The following is a 19,995-nucleotide window of genomic DNA, read 5'->3' on the forward strand; positions in this document are numbered from 1 at the left end:
CCCACTTGGAGCCGAACCCAGAAGGACATCTCTTTCAACAGAATAAATTATTTTAAAACACTCGTGTTTTTTACACAATGAAGCAGTAACGTTTATATTGTTTATCTTTGCTTTGGCCACAATTCTTGCAGGCCTATGTTCCTTGCTACTGTGGTTAAACTTTTTGTATATAAGATACATGAAATTCTGGGGCTTTTATTCAGCCAATAATAATAATAAGCCAACTGAAGCTAAATTACTGCAGCCTTTTGAAAGTCTGAACTCTTTACCAACACGACTAAAACCATTTCCCCCCTCCCAAAAGGGGAGGGAGAGATAGAAATGTGTTTTTCAAGACATTTATGTCAGTTGACATTCCCAGGTTGAGTGAAATGGAAATGCTTTCTGATATGCAGACTGGGAAAGGGGGAAATGATATCATTTTATTCATCAGAGCAAGACATGGGGAGGCAAAAACTAAAGGCTATATTTGATGTTTTGAAAAAGGGATGAGAAAGAGGGACAGAGTAGCCTTACAAAGTGAACAGGGTTTCATCATGTAAGTAAACAACCAGGATTTTTCTGTTTGGGCTAGAGTGGGTTGTTTTAACTGTGGCAAGCCTTTTTTGGAGATTATGCTGAATTTTTGTGTGCTTGGAACCACAAAATGGTGGGAAACCACATCATTAATACTTTTGGTCAGATAATGCTCAATCTACAACAAAAATAATATTCCGGTTTCAGCAAAGTGGAATCTCAGATAATCCATTTTGCCTCAGAATGTAATAATAAATAATATCTATCCAGACTTAGGGCCTAAGCAAGTAATGTCGAATGGGTTGTGTCTCACAAGCACTGATAAAAATATATTTGACCAAAGATAGTGAACTCGATTAGGAAGGCTTTAAACTGAATGCTGTGGGGATGAAAGAAGAACGTAAAGGGTCTTAGATAAAGCCTTGATTCTTGTAGAGGGATATGAGAATCATGGGGTCATGGGGTCTATTAAACTCAACAGAATAGCAGGAAAAAAAGACTCATCGTTCATTATCCTTACTATCTTATACTGATTCACAGGGCACAAGAACACAAAGGCATATATGATTGGATGGGATATCTACCACAACTACAGTATAGCAATACAATAAATCCACTTGATCCAAGGAGACAAGGGGGAAACAGAAATTGCATTGTGTGTTAAAAGTATTTTTACTGATTTAAAAATACAAATGAATGAACCTGGTCATACTGTAGAGAGAAAATAGGTTAAAAAAACGTAGAAGAGCAAATAAAAGTCAAAGCATATATAATAGCAATATTATTAATATTAGATTTTAGTAATGAACAATTTCATTACACAAATAATTACAGCTAGGATATAATGGACAAGAAGCATTCATGGCATACTCTCTGCAGCATCCAGCTTAAAATAAGTGGAAGAACAAATATCTTAAAAGGCAATTCATAGCAATCTTAGAAAACAAGAGAACTAAGCTAAAATAAACAGGTTAAATTTAATAGAAACAAATGTACTTATTCAGTTAGGAAACTGAATCCGAGACCTGAATTTCTTTTCAACTAGAGTTTGTCTCCATTTTGGTGTGCCCAAAGATAGCTTAGCATTTGATTTAACTACCTACTTTTTACTAACATTCCGCAAGTTCTGGAATATCAGAGCCACTATGTGAGCAATGTGTTAGAAAAGAGACAACTCTTGTCATGACCTAGTTACGTGACCAGGTCCAAGGTTCCTGTGGAACAAGAGACTTGTCTAGATGGTTCTCCTTTCACCTTATCATGGTCTTTCTATATCTAAGGTTCATGCTGAAGATGCAGACCAGACAGAATAACCCAATCAGGAAGCATTCCTGAGGGAGTTTCAGGCAGGGACATTGACGGGTAGAAGGGAGAAGTCAAAAAGTGATGAGGCTTAAGTTGAAGTTCTGAATATCAATACTACACACCAAGGGCTCATATGCTGCCCAAATTAAGTAATGAACTTGCTCCCATATTCCTTACTACCTACTAGCCTTTGTGCCCTACTTATTTTTAAATAATAATTAAAGAACAGGGAGGTAGAATGCTGCAAAGCCACAAGATTAATCTATGCTTCTAACAATGTCTCTGAAATAGATGAAGGGAGGCCTCTGTTATGTTTATCGTATTGAAGATGAGCATTTTGTACTTTGTTACATTTGCTATGGCAAATACTCTATAAGAGCATCCTTTTCTTCCGCAAAAAAGGAAAAAAAGATTGGCAGTGCATAAAAAGTTTGGTTTTATCATATGAATAACATATTTAAGCATACTAGCAGAGATTGGCTGCTGCCGGTTTGGACTGGTTCGGGCGAACTGGTGGTTCCAACAAGCAGCTGGGCCCGCATCCTGTCCTGGCCCTATCTCGTCCTATGTAATCAACGTGTGTTTGAAGCATGTGTGCTCATGTTTTTGGTTCTGGATGAACCGCTTGTTACATTATATGACACCCACTTCTGCATACTAGCATCAGAAATAGGCAAGAGCGAACACTGTAAAAACTAATTTTAATTTCTACTCAGTGGCCTCTGCTATTTATATGTATTTTTTATCAAAGGGTACCTTGGCAGAAACACTGTATTTCTTAGAAAACTAAACTATTATATCCTTTTGAGTCACATTAGTGGAAATTAATACAGTTATTTCTTTTCTGTAAACTTGTTTTGAACTTAAACACCCACCAGAAGCATAGAACCATTCTCAGTTCCCAATTTAAGCCCAGGTTTTTGTTTCACATTTTATTGTCCTACTTCACATTTTTGTTCATAAACTGCAAAATACAATACTGTATAACCTTTTTAAAACCCTTTTTAATATCTGTAAAGATATAGGAAAAAATGTCAATAGTAACATTTTTTGCTTGACAATTGATTGTATGGTGTTTTTACTGTCCATAACATCTTTCATCACACCCAAGGCAGCAAGCTAGTCTACGGCAGGCTCTCTCCGACCTTGGCAATTTTAAGCCTGGTAGACTTCAACTCTCAGAGAAGTCTGGGAGTTGAAGTCCACCAATCTTAAAGTTGCCATGGTTGGAGACCCTGCTCTAAGGAGCTTAGAGGAGGTCATGTAGTTTCTCCTGCTCTTCTCTTTAACAGAGAAAATGAGGTAGAGAGCTCAGGGGAGGTAGAATGAGGAGAGAAAATGAGGTAGAGAGCCCTCTCCCTACGAAATAGAAAACAAAGTAATTGCTTCTTATCTGTTTGGTTTTTCAAGTTGTTTTCAAGTGTTCTGGTGTTTTTTTAAATGGCCAGTAAATTTATGATTGATTTATATGTTTTTATGTATTCAATCATAGCCAATTTGTTATGTAACAGCTTTTCAATTTACATGAAAAGAATGTCAGAAAAATTTTGTGGAGATCAAATAGAGAAGTTTGAAGTAGAGACTGTTTTGAGACAGTGCCTGGGTTCAGCTAGCTGCTTTTTTTAAAATTTTATTGGAAAAACTTATCTTTACAAGACAGCAGCTTTCTTTAGGGAACAAATGAGAAAAATGCTTGATCTGTTTCCTCAGTGATCACATTTTGACACAGGAAGTCTTGCACAGTACAAAGGCAGCTGACAGAGGCAAAATTGTTAATCAGTTGCTGCAGAAATGAAAGGATGTTAAAAGCAGGAGAAAGATGCCATCCGGAATTTTAAAAAATGTTCACCAAAAGATGCTCATGAGTACAACAAATAGTTGTACAATAGAATGGGTCAAATAGAGAAACAATTGTGTGAACCATGGAAGCAAAATGCAGTGATTTTATTATGAAGATTTGGGGTGCTGGGGCCCTTCTCACTATTATGATGGCCATGGCAGTATCTGGTAAGTTCAATATGTTAAAGTAAGTAAAGATGTTGTCTTTCCCTGGAATATTTGCTTCTCTGTTTTGGAAAGGTGTAGGATATTTTGCAAAATATCTGAGATATATTTAAACAATTTTTAAAGATAGAATATTTTTTGTAAGTAGTTGTCAACACCTACCTTCCTAAAGCAATGGCCCTTGCTTTATTTTGTTGAAAGTAAGTGGCATTATTATATGAATGTAAATTTATATTATAACCGGAAGAATAACGATAGAGTGAGAAAAATGGATAATCGTTCTAAGTTATAGTGATATATGAACTTACTAATTTATTTTACTTCTTTATTATTTTTATATTATGGTTTGTTTAAGTTTTTATTCCATAATTCTTCCAGAGTTGCACATATTGGTCTTCCTTCAGACATTTTATGTTCGCAGCCATCCAGATTATGCTAATAGTTGGAAAATGGCCATCTATTAACTAATGCTATAAACTTTATAGTGAGTAATTAAAAAGTATCACCTTAGTAATCTAAACATCATGCCATATTAACTTTGCATCACTATGTATACATGCCTAATTTAATGTAAAAACTACAGAATCCAGTTGAATGATTCTGGAAGCCACTTTCAAATTTGACCTTAGGAAATAAGATGCCTTGTTTAATATGTTTAATTAGGCCTCCTCCGAATTCCATCCACCGGCCAATGCCGGCTGGCGACTACCCGGAGGAGAGCCTTCTCTGTGGCTGCTCCGACTCTCTGGAACGAGCTCCCCATGGAGATTCGAACCCTCACCACCCTCCAGGCCTTCCACAAAGCCCTTAAAACCTGGCTGTTCCGACAGGCCTGGGGCTAAAGAGCTTTTGCCCCCCCCCCCCCTCGAATGGTATGGTTGTTGTGTGCTTTTAAATTGTGTATTGTTTTGTTTGTCTTTTTATCCCTTATCTGTATCCCCTTCCCTGACTTGGATTGTGAGCCGCCCTGAGTCCCCTCCGGGGAAAAGGGCGGAATATAAGTGCAATAAATTCAAATTCAATTCAAATGTTTCTGAATGCTACTTGATAAATCAATAATTTATTCAGTTTTGTAGTATAACTTTGACATTATAGTAAAGAGTATAAATTTATGCTTTCATATTGTAAGTTTTATAGGGCTATCCCTATCAGGAGAAATTGTTCAAAAGGGTATGATATTGTACAAACATTTTATTTAGATCAAAGATGTTCTTCAAGGGTGCTATTCTCTTTGTAGGAAGTAATGCAAAATTTATTAATTCTGTGGGCCAAGCATTATGTTATATGTTAAATCATCTTTTCCTTTGTTAAAATAGTTATTGAGTCAACCCATGCTATGGAAAAAAGTAGGAATAACAGAATTAGAAACAACCTTGGAGGTCTTCTAGTCCAACTTGTTTTTTAATTTATTTATTGATAAATGTATAAAGAATGTTTGTGAAAATGCTAGGAGAGTATTTATTGAATACATAGGCCACCAAATCATTCCAACATCCAATAGTTTACATTACAACAAAACAATACACAATAAAAACATCATTCAGAGTCAAAACCAAATAATAAAACAGCTGTGAGTAAAAAATAAGAAATTATGGCCTATCCTTTATAATACAAAGAACTAAAAAAGCCCTAAATTAATAGTTACAATAAAAATGAAAACATGTAATTAAAAAGGCGTGATGATGAAGGATTATGTCCCATAGACGCTCTGTATAACTTTAGCCTTTGGTGATTTTTGGAAAGCTATTGTGGAAGGCAACAGTCTTATTTTTGGAAAGAGGTTGCATCATTGATAAACAACACTTTCTAGCCACAGCTGTCCTGACATCATGAAAACAAATGTGTGTGTTCTCTTATATGAAGATGATATGTTTGCTACTGAAAATCTGAATGATATTTAGGAAATGTTAGACACATTGTATAATGCCACAAGCATGAATCTCAAAATCAATGTATCAAAGGCAGTTGTCTTTTGATGGGAAATGTGAAATGAAACTTGGAAGTTATATATGCGTAAATGATGAAAAATTAGTTATGTGGTAAAACTAGAAGATGTAATATCATTAATAAATGTGTGCTAAACAATTCAAAAGTGAGTGATCAATGCAAAAGAAGTACATTCAAGTGGTTTGGCCATATAAAGGGATTGAATGATAATTGAACTTGAAAGCAAACAAATGAGGGAAGAATGAATGGATTGAGAAAAAGGGCTGAACCATGGTTGGATAGAGTGAGTGAGATCCTCAGAAAAAGAGGAGTGAGGAGGCTAATGTACAAAATGGCAGTGAATAAATCAGTGTATCAATGTGATAGAAGCAAGCGTGATTTGCAGGCGTAGAAAAGTAGAGAGAAGTATAGTGAATGGTTTGAGGTAAATTCAATTTAGTTTGGCTTCTGTTTCTTTTCTTTTTTCTTTTTAGTACTTTTAATATTTTCTATTTTTTGCATAATTTAGTTTATACTGATAGGGTATAACACATTGGGTTCTCAGAGGTTACTCTAGGATTAGGCCATTTGTTAACCATTGTTTTTAATGTGTTGCTAGGCACTGAGAATTTCATTTGTTAAATGGGTGGCCATATAAATCAATTTAACAAACAAGGAAATAAATATTGGCCTATTGGTACTTTTTTGTGAGTAAATCTTGCTATGCTAGTAGCAAAATCATCTTTTAAAATTATCTTTTTGGGTACCAGGCCAAGGTACTCTGCAACATCTCTCTTACCTTGCCTGTTTACCTATAATAATTGTATGTATGTATGTGTATATATAAGTTTATAACATTCAAAGAGAATATTTGGGAAATATTAGGGAAGTTAGGGAAGGAAAAAGGGAAGTGAATAGTGGGGAAAAGAAAGAGAAAAAGGAAAAAAAGGCATTGACTTCCGACTCCTTTGGTGCAGTTGAATAAGGCATTAAGATCTATGCTCAACTTTTTACTTTGTTATAATAATTCTAGAAACTAGCCATTTCTGTAACAACAAATCTATCTCACTGGTAAAACCCAAAATCAAAATTTCATCTTTTTCCACCTCAAGCACAGAAGTGGTAAAGTTATTTATGTTTTTTTCTTTAATCAAAGCAGTCAATTTAGCTAAGTCCATCAGTTTTTGCAGCCATTCATCCATTGCAGGGTTCGCAGTGACCTTCCATTTCTGTGCGTAGTCTTGCTGCCGTTAGCATATATAACATCAATTTCCCCCCAAGTTTTGTTCCATTAAGAATTAAAGAAAAGTTTCTGTTTTTTTCTATATTCACTTTAATAATTTTCTGTATTAAGATATGAATCCTACTCCAATATTTCTTTGCCTTATCGTATGTCCACCATAGATAATAAAAAGTCCTTTCTTTACATATACATTTCCAGCATTCATTTGACAATTCTTGACAATTTATCTGGAGTTAAATACCAACGGTACATCATCTGATTAAAAATTATTTTAAATTATAGCTTAATGTAAACTTTAAACCTTTATTTCACATATTCTCCCACTGTTCAAGCATTACATTATATCCAAAATTCCTTGCCCTCTGAATCATACAATGCTTTACTTATTCATTTCCCAGATTTCCAATAACACTTTATAGACTTTTGCAATAATATGTTCATCACTACCACTCAGTAAAGTATCCAGTTCATTTTTAACAAAGTTAAACCCACGATTCTTTTTATCTAGTTTAAATCTTTCTTTCCATTGTAAGTATGTAAACCAATGACAAACATGACCTTCTGATTCTAACTCTTCCTTAGATTTGACGGTAGGATCTCCTAAATTAAAAGATATTATTTTACCATAGGTCCATCAATTTGCCTTGTCACCATTTATTTTCTAAAATGTGGGTTTCCTCCTGTGGGGAGGAGCATCTTCATGGACAACGGTGTTTACCTATAATAATTCTTGATAACATTTCTTTCTACATCTTTCTAGATAAATTCAGTAAATATGCAAAGCTTGGAACAGCCATTGAATTGCACTGTCCTCCAGAAAGATATAATCTGACAGTATGGAAGGTGAACTTTAACAACGGACAGCATTGTCATTTGTCATTTAAGAGAGAGAACAATACCATAGCCAGAAACTGCAATATGGACTTTATAGATTGGGTATCTAGACCAGAAGAAGATTCTGCTGTTCAGATAAAATCATTTCAAATGTCCAGTGAAGGAATATATAGATGTTTCATTGCTACTGCGAAAGGAACGTTAAGCCATGAATATGAAGTATCTTTATCAGGTAAGAAACAATATATGATATTTAAAATCATTGTCTTGGATTTTTATAGTCAGAACTATTATATTTATTTTTCATACATTTACGTCATTTTGCAGGATATCTCAAAACAGTTTATAATATTAAAATGCAAATGTAAAATATATTTTAATGATTGATACATTTGCTTGTGCTTGTAATATCCTGTTTTCATTAATGTGCTTAAGGCACCGTAGTACCTTCAGCATTATTAATGTAAGATGGCACATGGTAGACTTCCCTCAGGTGTTTCAACTGTCCTTCTTTACATTTATTGCTAATGTTTGCAGTCAGCTATCCCATTTCCTGGCATTTTCTAGAAAACTCCCACCATCCTTCTGCTTTCAGAAGTGGGGAGGAACTGCAGATTGTTATGAAGTATCAGCTGATTATTATCTTCATTTAAAACTTGCAAAATGTAGGAATTGCTCATTTTTGAAAACATAAAGAACTTGAAGTTCCATCTTCCATATTTTTCAAATGCCAACATATATATATATATTCAATATTCCTATAGCTCATCAACATATCTTAACCAGTTAGTTGGGCATGTATAAGAATAGAATAGAATAGAATAGAATAGTTGGAAGGGACCTTGTAGGTCTTCTAGTCCAACCCCCTGCTTAGGAAGGAAACCATATACCATTTCAGACAAAGGGTTATCCAATCTCTTCTTAAAAACTTCCAACCCTAATCCTCAAGTGCTTTGGAGAATAGCTTGACTCCCTCTTTTTTGTGGCAGAGAGACATTGGGAGACATCCCAATGTCTCCCTGCTCTGAGATGTTGGAACACTGTTGTCAATGGAGCTGAGGTGGCGCAGTGGTTAGGGTGCAGTACTGCAGGCCACTTTAGCTGACTGTCATCTGCAGTTCAGCGGTTCAAATCTCACCAGCTCAAGGTCAACTCAGCCTTCCATCCTTCCAAGGTGGGTGAAATGAGGACCCGGACTGTGGGGGCAAGTTGCTACTCAATTTGCTAAAAAAATTGTAAACCGCTTAGAGAGGGCTGAAAGCCCTATGAAGCGGTATATAAGTCTAATAAATAAATAAATAAATAAATAAATAAATAAATAAATAAATAAATAAATGTTGCAATCCTGCTGTACCATTTCAATTCCTATTGGTATTCTTAGAATATTTTGGGATCATAAAACATTTATATTTATCTGCCCATCATGTCCCGAAAGCAAGGCTAGACCTCACAGATATTATTTTTTTATTATGCATGCAATGCTCACACATGGAACATTTGGCAAAACCTCCAACCCATGTTTCCTCAAGCTATTTTCCTTCAACAATCTGTGATGGTTTTTATGAGCAATAGAGCAATTTTATTATTAGCACTACAATTAACTGAGGGGATTAACACAGGGTTGACTGATGATGAATTTGTGATGTTACAAGAATGGAAAACTTGATAAGGGGAGGGGATGGAAAGGAGGGAGGGAGGGAACACCAATTTTTTCTATATATTCACAGACAGAAAACCAAGCTAAGGGTAAAAAAACTCATGCAAAACTAAGTATGTGGCAGCAATATGAGGGTATATATTATTGATTGTAAGGCCACATCTAGAATTCTGCATCCAGTTTTGGTCCTACATTATAAGAAAAGATGTTGAGACTCTAGAAAAGAGTGTAGAGAACAGCACCAAAATGATTAGGGGCCTGGAGGCTAAAACATATGAAGAAGGATTGCAAGAACTGGGCATGGCTAATCTAGTGAAGAGAAGGACCAGGGGTGGCATGTTAGCAATGTTCCAATATTTGAGGGACTATTACAGAGGAGGGGGACAACCAGTGGTGGATTGCTAAATTTTTTACTACCTGTTTGGGCGCGCATGCGCAGAAGTGTCCAGACAGGTGGGCGGAGATTCCTGCTGCCACTACTACTGGTTTGCCTGATCCGGGCCGAACCGGGAGCAACACACCTCTGGGGACAACCTATTTTCCAAAGCACCCAAAGGCCTGACAAGGAACAATGGATGGAAATTGATCAAGGAGAGATTCAACCTAGAAATAAGGAGAAATTTTCTGATAGAACAATCAACCAATTTAATGCCTTCAGAAGTTGTGGGTGCTTCATCACTGGAGGCTTTCAAGAAGAGACCGGACAGTCACACTTGTCAGAAATGGTATAGTCTCCTGCTTGAGCAGAGGGTTAGATTAGATGACCTACAAGTTCCCTTCCAACTCTGCAATTCTGGTTGCTCAAATACATGCTTTTTTGTAGTGACCCCTACTTCTCAACATTATTTGGTGCGTTCCTTGAAAAATATATACGTATTTTCCTGTTTTATTCTATCATGTGCTTACTGATGAGTAAATGTGGCTGGAAATCTGATAATAAGATGCCTCTCACACTAAATGGGTGCTAGCTTGGTAATTGTAATTAATTATTTCTTATATGTCCCATTTCATTTTAGTGTCTCCACAAGTGTCCTTGACTCATGCCAATGGCACTGCTGTGTGCAAGGCAGCTGCAGGAAAGCCAGCTGCGGGGATATCCTGGAATCCACCAGGAGACTCTCAAATTGTGATTGAAATATTGCCAAATGACACAAAAACCGTCATCAGTACATATAATATGAAAAATGTTAATGAGGATAAGCTTACATGCATCATCTCCCATCCTACTGGGGGAAAGTCACTTATCTTAACTCTATCAGGTAAAATTTAAGCATTTAATCATCAGTTTCACTCGCCAAGTCATATTTGGTTTACAGTAATCTGTTCTTTGCTGACTTTTTAAATAAACAAATAAATAATATATCAGGCTGTCTATTTAACCCAGAGCTATTTACTCTGATGGACAAAGGTTTTTAGGGTCTTTCCTATCATTACACATGGCCTACTGCTAGGCCCGTGATGGCGAACCTATGGGACATGTGCTACCTGTGGCACACAGAGCCTTTCTGTGGGCTCGCCCCAGCTCAGCTCCACCGCGCATGCGCACGTGCCTCCCACTGGCCAGCTGATTTTTGGGTCTCTGCTGAGTATCCACAGGGGGTGGGGCACATGCATGGGGGGGTGCATGCGTGCATGCGTTTTTGCTCCCTAGAGGCTGCAGGAAGGCCTAGGCCCAAAATGGGGTGTTGGGAAGGGGTCATGTCATGTGCGCATGCATGGTGGGAATGGGGGGTTCACATCTGCATGTGTGTGTGGGTCACATGTGTATGTGCGGGAGGTGGGGCACATGGGTTATGTGTCACACAGATTTCAATTTTCTCTAGTTATTTTTATGTTATTTGCTTAAGCTATGGGAATTGAGGAAAGGGTGTGCTTATTATTAGACTGTTGATATAGGTACTAGTTATGAAATTATTTCAGAAAGTAAGTTGGAACTAGTAATGAATGCTCTTAATACTAGAAATAAAGTACTCGTTAATATTTCCTCCAAACAATTAGAGTGGCTAGATAGTGATTGCCTTTCTGCTTAAATTTCAGAGATTGAAAATTCCAGTTACTTTTGTGGAAAGGTTGGATATTTGCATTCCTATTTGTAGTTATTGCCATGACTTCTTGTAGCTTAAAGCAATAAAGATTTCGCAATGAATACTAAGTCTTCTACACAAAGTCTTAAATAACCTTTTAAATTAGAAAACATGAATTTGTCTAGGAACATATCTAAATGATAATTAATCATTCTATTTCTTTTCTGACCACTTTTTGTTTATTTAATGTATTAGGGCTTTAATCTCTCCTACTGATTATCTCTCACACTTTACAGTTTTCTCAGATATTAATGAAAAAAAGGAAAGTTCTACCATGATAATTCTCTATAGCTGTCTTACTGGTCTTTTGGGAATACTTGGATTTTCACTTTCCATCTATCTCTGGAGGTTCTGTGGAAGGTATGTATACCAAGTTTTAATTTAAATCAACTCATGGTCCTTTCGTTATTTATCGGAGTTGATCACGGCAACATTTGTGGAAGTAGAGGCATTGGCAAGATGGCAGGCAGAGCCGAGGTGGCGCAGTGGTTAAATGCAGCACTGCAGGCTACTTCAGCTGACTGCAGTTTGGCTGTTCAAATTTCACCGGCTCAGGGTTGACTCAGCCTTCCATCCTTCCGAGGTGGGTAAAATGAGGACCCGGATTGTTGTTGGGGGCAATATGCTGACTCTGTAAACCGCTTAGAGAGGACTGAAAGCCCTATGAAGCGGTACATAAGTCTAACTGCTATTGCTATTGCTATTGCTATTGCTATTGCAATACAAGCAATTTAGAACCCACAGAAAAGAAGCAGAGCTTGTATCATGTCACTCTGCTTTGCAGACACTGCGGGAACGCTATGAACATCAGCTGGGTCAACTACTGCAGGAGTGAAACCATTGCACGTTGAATGCTGCAGTGTTGCTTGTGCAATGAAATGTAGAATGAGGGGGAAAACAAAAGGGGAAAGAGTTATGGCAGAATGATGGTAATTCTAGAGCAGGAGATAGGACTCAGAACATGAAGGAAGTGGTAAACTGTACCTTCATTTTAACTCTGCAACCTTGCATCTTTTCTTATGAGGAAAGTATGGTTAAACTGAAAAGATACTGTGTTGTAAGTGGTATAAATTTGAAGTGCCTTTTCTTAAAAATTGAACAAAACTCATTTGCGGTGGCATTTAATGAGAAGGGGATCTGACTATTTTCCTTCCTCCTCCTGTCATAGCAGCAAAAGAAAAATCCCTGCAACTACAAATATAGAAACAGTTTCAGAACAAACCATCCAGGTAAGACCAAGGAAACAATAATTGATCTGTTTCAAACTGGCCTTTAATTTTTTTTAAAATGATTTTTGCATTGTAAAGTTCACAATAACTTTTAGAAGGATTTACCTGTGCTTGTCATCATATTAAGATGCAGAGAGAAGGCTATTAAATATCTTTAATAATTAATTAGTTAATTTCAGTACTTACTTAGATTTATTGTACATTAATTTCAATCACAATTTGTTTATGCCTTGACCGAGCCATCTTTTCAGAATACTGTGTCTAGCAATGCCGTTAAAACAGATAAAAATCACTCTTGGCTTGAAAACAAAGTATCATTCCCTACTTATGGCTGGCAATATGGCAATTCTAATACCAAAGCCTAGAGCTGCTGAGTCACATCCAGCTCTGTGAGTTGCAAGCACTACAGTTTCAGTCAATAGAATACTTGTAGGTACAAAGGCCTTATCTGATGGACCACTGAAGGTGAGATACAAGAAAGGAAGCTGTAAAGCTTAAGATGCAAGATGTACCGTTAGTCCTCGTCTTACAACAGTTCATTTAGTGACCGTTCGAAGTTACAACGGCACTGAAAAAAAATGACCATTTTCACACTTATGATTATTGCAGCATCTTCATGATCACATGATTTACATTTGTATGCTTGACAACTGACTGTATTTGTGATGGCTGGAGCACCCTGGGGTCATGTGATCATCTTTTGCAACCTTCTGACAAGCAAAATCAAAAAGGAAACCATATTCACTTAACAACGGTGTTACTAATTGAACAACTACAGTAAAATAAGTCAAAACTCACACAACAAATTTACCGTTTAGCAACATACATTTTGGGTTCAATTGTGTCGTAAGTCAAGAACCACCCGTAGTGGATTGTAGGCACCATGCAAAAACAAGTATTTGGCAAGATGATGTTCTTTCCAAAGCAACAAGGAGACACAAGCTTACAGTTATGTTAGTAAACATCATGCTTAATTATTATGGCATGTTTATGAGCTATTTTTTAGACATTCTTCTTAACATTCCCTCCCATTCCTCCTTCCTTTTTAATGAAACATCCTTTATTTAATTCTTGTAACAACTTTTAAATTTAAATGCGGAATCTGATATGTTTTATCAACCCAAGTTTCATAAAGGAAATAAGTGCAACAAGCAATCAAGGCTGAATAATCAACAGCAAGCTTTAAAAGAATCTGCTTCCTGTTAAATGAATTGTTCAAGCTATTAATATTTATTGACATCTTAGTTTTATCCATCTTATCCTTAATTTACGGTTTGAGTATTTTATAGATTAGTTATATAGGCTTGACTCCCTGCTGTTTATCATAATTAGTTAGACACTTGCTGATACATTCTAAGAATTAGTTAACATCTTTCTTTGAATAAATGAATACTTTTGTCCCATCATCAATACTTCCAAATGGAATGTAGCCATATACTTTTATTTATGCTTTATAAATATGATGTCAAGCATGCCAAGTCTTTGTGTTTCTTAAGCACATTATTTTCTTAAGCACATAATAATTTCAATATTTTCACTCACTTTTAACAAAATAGTTTGCCATTTCAATTATATTACAGCCATTTTATTTATTAAAAATGTTTGATTTACAAAGGAATTAATTCTAAACACTTTTTGAATCTCTATTAATTCATCTGCATCAAAATCCAAATAATTTTTATATTTTGTCTTTTCTTATTGTCAAGTAAGCTTTCTGTTCCAAAATCTTCTTATAATTAAATATTTGCATTTTCTTGTTTTCTGTAAACAGTTTTTGCATTTTTTTTCTTTGCTATGCTTCAATTTTTGTTGGATAATGTCATCATTTTTATTTCTCTTACTTTTTCTTACTTACCTCCATCTGATTTGAAAGAATAGCTTTTAACTCTTTCATTGTAGACAGCAAAATATCAATCTTGATTTCTACTGACTTTTTTCCTTTTTCTCTCCATCCAATTTGGAAGTTCTTGCAACCAGTGTTTTCCTGCTCATCAATAATCACTGGTTTCCTGCTCACTAATAATCATTGGTTTCCTGCTAATTAATAATCACTAATATTCACCAATTATCAATAGTGATGCCCTTTAGAACAAACAAAAAGCAAATCAGATAGTTATACCAATAATACCTCTTCAACCAACAGGACAGTATTTGAAATAACATATAATATGGACCCCCAATTTAATTTTTATATATAAGCATACAAGCAGAGAATAATAAACAGTTTGAACAAGCTATAAATGTAATGCACAATAATAACTTGAAATTAGTACATGAAAGCTGTTAAGATGCTGCTTTAATTTACTTAATTAATGTTATGTGCTGAAGTTTCTTCAATACGTTTACTTCCTGATCAACTCTGAATGCTGGATTCAACTTTTTTCAGTTTAGTTATTCAATCAACATTCTCACCTTTACCACAATTTATGCTTAAAGCATACCCACAATAGCAATCAGCAAAGTTTCTTACTAATCACTGCCATAATAATAGAAACTGTATTCTATTAGAAAAGGAGTACCACAGCAAGTTAAAACTGGTGGGCATAGTACATACGTAAATCTATCCTCCAGTGTTTTAATTATGTTATCAATCATACATAACTGAGCCCTGATGGTGCAGTGGTTAGAATACAGTATTGCAGGCTAACTCTGCCCACAGTCTGGAGTTCAATCCTGATGGGACTTGAGTTGACCCAATCTTCTATTCTTCTGAGGTCAGTAAAATGACCCACATTGTTGGGAGCAATATGATGACATTGTAAACTGCTCAGAGAAAGCTGTAAAGCATCTTTGAGTGATATATAAGCCTACGTGCTGTTGCTGTATTTTTTCCTTTTTCTCCATATAAAAAAAATGAAAAAAAGTAAAACTTGTTTCTAACAGCAATACTGGACTCAGTTAGATGACTGGGCTGTCTTCCAAAATAAAATCCCCACAGGCTATGAGGATTATGGTCTACTTTTACTTTAATTGAACCTAGTTACAATCTTAGATAACAAGCAAAGGGGTCACAGCTTAACTCTTGTCTCTAATTCCGAAAGGATCTTCCCTATTCCTCCAGGCCTGCCATCCACTGTAGTTAATCTGCCATTAGTAACACAAAGCACTGTGACAGAAAATAACAATTGGAAGACTTTTTACGTTTAAAAGATGTTCTAGTATCGTGACGGCGAATTTATGGCTCACATGGCGGAAGTGGCATGCAGAGCCATCTCTCTGGGCATGCGAGCCATTGCCTGTTGCTTTTCTGAGTTCCAGTGCGCTGGCCAGCTGGTCTTCACATGTGCGGGAGCACCAGAAACTGGAAAGGTAGCTTCTCAATGGGTATGTGCACACTGGTCAGCTGGTCTTCCGGTTTCTGGCACACATGTGCGCCAGCTGGCCGGTTAAGTTGTAGAGGAATGTCAACTTACTGGACTGGCCAGCTGGCCTTCACGCACGCATGCATGCCAGAAACCGAAAGATTACATAGCTGATGCGTGTGCTGGAAACCGGAAGATCAGACGCCTGGCGCGCACATGTACACTGGGCAGCTGCTCTTCCGGTTTCTGGCACATGTGCACACACACATTCTTCTGTTTTGGCACGGTGCCAAAAAGGTTCACCAACATTGTTCTAGTATCTTCCAGTAAGGTGGCATTTTCAAAGAATTCTACTGCTTAATTTCAGGGTAGCTATACTTTCAAATATTCCAAACAAAATTGCTTTTAGATCTGAGAATACTAGGATTAAAAAGGAATGAAAGAAAGAATAAGCCTCTTTTGGTAAAAAGAAAAGAAAACAAAATTGAAATGTTTATGCTATTACCCACACTATGTAACTATGCTTGTTCATAAGGTGTGGGGGTGTAGTTTTGTAGGGCTGGAGGATGTTTAATGAGAAGTCAAAATGTCACCTGTGTTATAAAACATGGATTCAATAACCAATTACAACGATTAGTATCTCAGTGAGTTATGTAATGCAAAAATCCAATCTTGTAAAGGTGATTTATGCCATATTGTTCCCATCAGGTATAAGTGTAATATAAATAGTATATATAAAATGAAAGAAAAAAAATAGACAGGGTTATTAATGCTTCCTTTTTAAAGTATGTTTTAAAACTTTATTCAGAAGATGTCATGCCTTTTCTTCTAAAAATGTTTTTTTTGTTTTGTTTTATAGGAAAATGATGTGGAACCATATGCCATCTTTGTGCAAGTGGAAAATGTATTATATGATAAAGCATGTAATTTCTCATCAGGTTATGATCTTTCATCTTCAACGTAAGACAGCATCAGATCTGAACTGAGAGGAGAAGTATGTAAGGGCAAAATGTGTTAATTACAGTGAATGGCAACTTATTTTTTTCTCCAATTTCTTGGAGACTACCTGAACATGTCTCTGCAGTTTTTCTGGCAAAATTTTTCAGAAATGGTCTGCCATGACTGTTTTCATGTTCTCAAGATCACCAAGCTGGCTAATTGATGCTGAAGGTAGGACTAGAACTCGGTTTCTTCTAGCATGATGCCTTGATCACTACATCAGACTGGCTCAACATGAATGGCAATGGCAGTAACTTTAAACCAATCTTTCCACTGGACATGAGGATATTTGCATAAATAAGTAACTATTTCTCTTTAATCACCACAGATTCTTCTAAGAACTTTACTGGCCTCTTCTGTACCAGGCACTTTTTCCTCACAAAGATTAAAATATCAGTTTAGAAAGCTGATATGAAAGTCATAAAAAGTGGATATTCTTCTACTATAATTCTGCTTAAGAGTGAGCTGAATTTGAAGAGCTCTGAGAATCAACTAACCACAAGATTATTATTCAAGAAAAATTTATACTGAAACCTGGTTTGCTTCCTCTCTCTGGATATGTCTAGTTTTCTATACTCACACACTGCAATCAAACACCTGCAATTTTTAAGCATTAAGTTTAGTTTGTTGCCTTTCAGAAAGCATGAAAAAAGCCTTACTGAGATTTTGTAGACTTTTGCACAGACTGCCTGCCTGTTTGTTTGTTTTTTACAGTGGATAAGATTAATATTATTTGAAGTGATTCAAGAAGCACACAATATACTCTAAATGACTTGACATTTACAGTCAGAATAAGTGAAGATAGTGGAAAGAATGCATAATTTGGTCAAAACATTTTCCTTGATGTTTGGTCTTGTTCTGGCATTTTTGAAGTGTACGTAATTACACAAAACTAAATTAGGTTAACAGGAAGACTTAGGACAATTACCCATTATATGTAAACACATATAAATGAACATTAATTGCTACTTTTGTAAGTGAGATCAGTTTTGACAGAATGTGATTTTGAATGTACAGAAAGCTCTAAAGGAGGATATACAGTGAGATTTGTTTGGACTTAGAATTTAAATGAATTTTTAAAAGTAGCTTACCAATTTGAAAGGAAAGTCTGTTAGAAAAACATTTTCACAAACAGATACATAACTATAAAAGTAATATAACATGCAATTAGTTAATTTGCTTGCAAAAAGTGTACACAACATTAGGGAAATTGCATATACAATTCATATGATAAATGTGCAGCAATCTATGATCTAAATTTATAGGAGGAAAAATTAAACATCAAAAGAAAACAAAGCACATAGATTCACCACCTGTATTTTTCTCCCTCCACTGTTCAAATACATTGTTCAAAATGGTTCCACAAATGGCCTGCTTTCTTCTGAAGCCCTTCTGGATAGATATAGGCTTGAATTCTGGGAAGGAGAGTGGCAGAATATGGGATGCATGAAAAAAACAACAAACAAAATAAGAGAAAAGCAGCCCTTTGAGATGCCAGCATATTGTTATGTCAACAATAATGAAAACACATTATTTGCCAAAGCACTGTTGCTGTGGTTGGATTCAAACCTGACTTTCTACAACACTGTATATCATATCTGACTTAAAAGAGATTATTTTTTCTCTCTACAAATGATATGAATTCCAACTATTTATATGGCAACCTCTGTACCTTTTCTACAGTAAATGTTTGCACAGGAGACTCTCTCTCTCTCTCTCTCAATCACCATTAAAAGCCACTAGATGGCATATTAGCCTGATGTTCAATTAAATTTTGGGAAATTCTCCATGTAGAAGCCTGGGGGGGGGGAGGGGATTCCTACAGAACTTTTGAGAAGGGATTATGATATTTCCCCCCCTCACCATTGTTTCCCTCCATGGCTTCCTAGACACATTTGGCTATGAAAGCTAAACTTAGAAAGTAGCTTTGTTTTAGTCATGGTGATATTTGTTAGTACATTGCAACATTTCTTTGACAATATTAGTTAGAAAATTCATGAAACTCTCCTATGTGATGTAAGAAGATTATAGCAGTGATGATTCACATTATCACTATAATCAGTGAATGACTATATGTTTTTCATGGAAACCAAAGCGTTTCAAATTGAGTTGATTTTTAAAAAAATGTATATCTTGCAGTTGCAAAATTACTAAACATTATGCTTTGGAGGAGAATGTGTGTCACCGCAAATTGACATTGAACTTGTTTTTCTTGGTTTTACTTTTTAGAGGAAATGAAATAAATGAGCGGTTTTCCTAAACTCAGACAAATATCTGTGGAAGAACCAGGGCATATAGATACCCAAATATACATTAGAACCTGAAGATATTTTAAGGGTTTTTGAGGCCTGTAGAAGCAATGGTGTCCAATGTAAACCAAGACAACAGATAAATAAGGGTACTTAGGGAACTCAACTGTATTACTTTGTTTGAAAGGAAAACAGAAATGTTTAATCATAGTACAAAAGTATACAGATATCTTCTTCAAACTAACAAGGCAATGAATGGATCACAATGTGTGTGTGTGTGTGCGCACACACACACACACATTGTGATCCATTCATTGCCTTGTTAGTTTGAATAATTTTTGTGAAACAAAAAGTAGGATATTACAAGCATGCACCCCATTTCTAAATAGTAAACTAACGTATACAGGTAGCCCTCGACTTACGATCACAATTGAGCTCAGAATTTATGTTGCTGAGACATTTGTTAAGTGAGTTTTTTCCCATTCTACAACTTTTTTTTCCATTTGTCACTGCAATTGTTAAATTAGTAACATGTTTGTTAAATGAATCTGGCTTCCCCATCAACTTTGCTTGTCAGAAGGTCACTGTCATAAGTAGGAGCCATTTGTCAAGTGTCTGAATGTAAATCACGTGAGCAGGGTGATACT

The 19,995-nt window shown here is 35.9% G+C and overlaps 1 protein-coding gene across 2 annotated transcripts; it reads left to right on the forward strand.

The window, feature by feature from the left end:
* Positions 1 to 3,613: 3,613 nt before the first annotated feature.
* Positions 3,614 to 19,521, forward strand: CD200R1 (CD200 receptor 1). Of its 2 annotated transcripts, none has more exons than XM_032219273.1 (6): positions 3,614 to 3,828; positions 7,755 to 8,060; positions 10,502 to 10,744; positions 11,806 to 11,929; positions 12,738 to 12,798; positions 16,960 to 19,521. In XM_032219273.1, the coding sequence occupies exons 1-6, from the start codon at positions 3,744 to 3,746 to the stop codon at positions 17,062 to 17,064; spliced, it is 924 nt and encodes a 307-aa protein (XP_032075164.1). In that variant the 5' UTR covers positions 3,614 to 3,743; the 3' UTR covers positions 17,065 to 19,521. The 2 variants fall into 2 exon arrangements, with proteins under 2 accessions (XP_032075164.1, XP_032075165.1); XM_032219274.1 differs by having other exon boundaries at positions 12,741 to 12,798.
* Positions 19,522 to 19,995: the final 474 nt, after the last annotated feature.

Source organism: Thamnophis elegans, chromosome 6 (genome assembly GCF_009769535.1).
Source record: "Thamnophis elegans isolate rThaEle1 chromosome 6, rThaEle1.pri, whole genome shotgun sequence".
In the NCBI taxonomy this organism is placed as follows: Eukaryota; Metazoa; Chordata; class Lepidosauria; order Squamata; family Colubridae; genus Thamnophis; species Thamnophis elegans.

Bases quoted from the DNA above. Each gene is read 5' to 3' on its own strand.
- CD200R1 (XM_032219273.1), top strand. From the start codon at position 3,744: ATGGAAGCAAAATGCAGTGATTTTATTATGAAGATTTGGGGTGCTGGG. The intron at 3,829-7,754 runs GTAAGTTCAATA...ACATCTTTCTAG, and splicing joins GATGGCCATGGCAGTATCTG to ATAAATTCAGTAAATATGCA. The intron at 10,745-11,805 runs GTAAAATTTAAG...CACACTTTACAG, and splicing joins ACTTATCTTAACTCTATCAG to TTTTCTCAGATATTAATGAA.